General features: G+C 44.4%; 1 protein-coding gene across 1 annotated transcript; it reads right to left on the reverse strand.

The window, feature by feature from the left end:
* On the reverse strand, window positions 1-2,163 carry LOC113745079 (butyrophilin subfamily 1 member A1-like; the record flags this gene model as incomplete). Its single annotated transcript, XM_027276531.1, has 5 exons — window positions 2,053-2,163; window positions 996-1,092; window positions 469-810; window positions 115-390; window positions 1-11 (listed from the first exon to the last, which is right to left on the reverse strand). Coding segments are annotated over exons 2-5 (717 nt in total), but the record flags the coding sequence as incomplete, so codon positions are not given.
* Between the last annotated feature and the right edge of the window lie 88 nt (window positions 2,164-2,251).

Raw genomic sequence — 2,251 nt, forward strand, 5'->3', positions numbered from 1 at the left:
GAAGAAATGAGCTGAAATAACAAAAACCAAACAGCATGATATTTATAGAAAACTCGACCTCAACTGTTAAAAAACAGAAACAATATGTTGAATTTCTTTTGAACTCTTTATAACCTGGAACATAGATGTGTGTCTCTCTGGTCTGGTTGATGTTCTTCTGTTGGACTCTACAGGTGAAGCTGTCGCTCTTCTCCACAGTCAATCTTCTGCTGACAGTATAGAGGTCATCAGGACCTCTGACTGTCTCTGTAGGTCCAGCAGAGAGGAGGTTTCCCTCAGCGTCCAGCCAGAACACCTCAGGCTCTGGATACCAGCCTTTAGCCTCACACTGTAAAACCACCTCTCTGCTCTGATTGGAGACAAACTCTATGACGGGCATGGAGACGACACCTGATGACCAGAGAGGAGGAATTATAACATACGTCACTGATTTGTATCAAACTGCTCGTGGCAGCAAGTCTGACTTACCAACAGTGAGTTGGATGGACGCATCCTTCTTTAGTGAATTCAAGATACACAAATATTTTCCTGTATCAGAAATTTTCACTTTGAAGATTTTCATGGAGGCGTTTCCGTTCTTCAGTTCATCCACAAACAGAGCGGTGCGATTCTTAAAAGATGGATTTTGACTCCAGTACACCTGTCGTCCATCTTCATGAAAATGGATGTACTCTGGGTCTAAATCAGTTCTGGTCCACACCACCAGCTCTGACCTGACATCCATGGGAGGTTCAAGGTGACATGGTAGAATGACATCATCACCAGCCAGGGCCACGATTGGTTGATGTGAACAAATTAACTGTGACTGCTCTGCAAGGAAACAAGAAACAGAAACAAACATGAACAACAGTGAAAAGTAGAGAAGGTGAGAACAGCCGTGCTTTCTCTGTAGCCTCACAGAGCCTCACTGTGGCTGTACATTTATGTTAACGTCTGCTTCTTTCCAACACATGCACACATCGATGTGTTACTGGAGTGTTTTGTGTTGAAATTACCTCCAACAGACTGAAGAACCATGAGAATGAAAACACTGCAGGTCCTGAAGGACAGTCCATCACTGGGCTGGATCTTTGGCTGCAGCATGCTGGACTCCTGAAAAGTTCACTTTGCAGTTACTTTGTGCTCCATGTGACTTCAAAACACTTCATCTGCACAGGATGTCCGCGGAGCAAGACATCGCTGACAACATAACCAAAAGAAACGAAAACTATCACAACTAGAACAACAACTACGAACGCGAGGGCGAGGACAAAAGGTCAGAGGGGGATAACAATCCCGATCCCCAACAGAAACAACAGAAAGAGATGACAGGTAAAGTTACCTGACTGGATAGCCGGACTTCGCAGACTGAAGAATGAACAATTTACGGTTAAATGTGGTTCAGTCTGTTTTGACTTCCTCTATTTCTCTGTGGTATCTGTTTGTGGTTCATGGTCTGTTCTGACTTCCTCTTCCTCTACTGGTTCAGTGTTTGTTTTGACACTGACTTCCTATATATGTTTGAACCAAAGCAAAGCAGTTGTTTGGACAGCATATGTTTGGACAATGTTTGGACAAGAGACCAAAGCAGTTCCTCATTGGCACTTTAGACAAATTGTGGACTCCGTGCATTCACTCTGCAGCCCTGACTGTCTGCTGTAGTTCTCGTTGATGGATGAACAGAGAACAGACCGTGTATATGTTAGACATGGAAGAAGATTTTACATGGTCTCGTGCGCCTCCGAGAGGTAATGGAGTGTAAGAAATATTTGCTACAGACCATTTTAAAGCGGCAAAGTGTCCCACTGAGCATTATACGTTTATTAGACGCAATCTAGTGTGGACCCTTAGGCAATCTCCTTAGAGCTACTAGCCTAAAAGTGAAACTGCAAATATTGGAGCTATACCGACTCGGACGTCACGACAAGGTCCGCGGTTGCAGGACAAGGGTTCCAACATACACAAAAAAAACGGAAACTACAACAACCAGCAGGACAGGTCAGAGGGGGGTAACAATCCACAACCTCAACCAAACCCCAACAGAAACAACAGAAAGAGATGACAGTTAGTTACCTGATGGTGTCAGTCACAGCCTGTCAACTGCGGACTTTGCAGTTAGTTACATGCATGCATGAGTCCTCACTTCAGCAACTGCTCACTGCTGTTCAGAGTAGTCGCGTTTCCTGCCCACAAATACACACGCTTCCTGCTCAATGCAGGCAACTGTGACACTATGAACACTCACTGTATCAGTATCAGTTAGACTATATAC

The sequence above is a fragment of the Larimichthys crocea genome, unplaced genomic scaffold, assembly GCF_000972845.2.
Source record: "Larimichthys crocea isolate SSNF unplaced genomic scaffold, L_crocea_2.0 scaffold419, whole genome shotgun sequence".
In the NCBI taxonomy this organism is placed as follows: Eukaryota; Metazoa; Chordata; class Actinopteri; family Sciaenidae; genus Larimichthys; species Larimichthys crocea.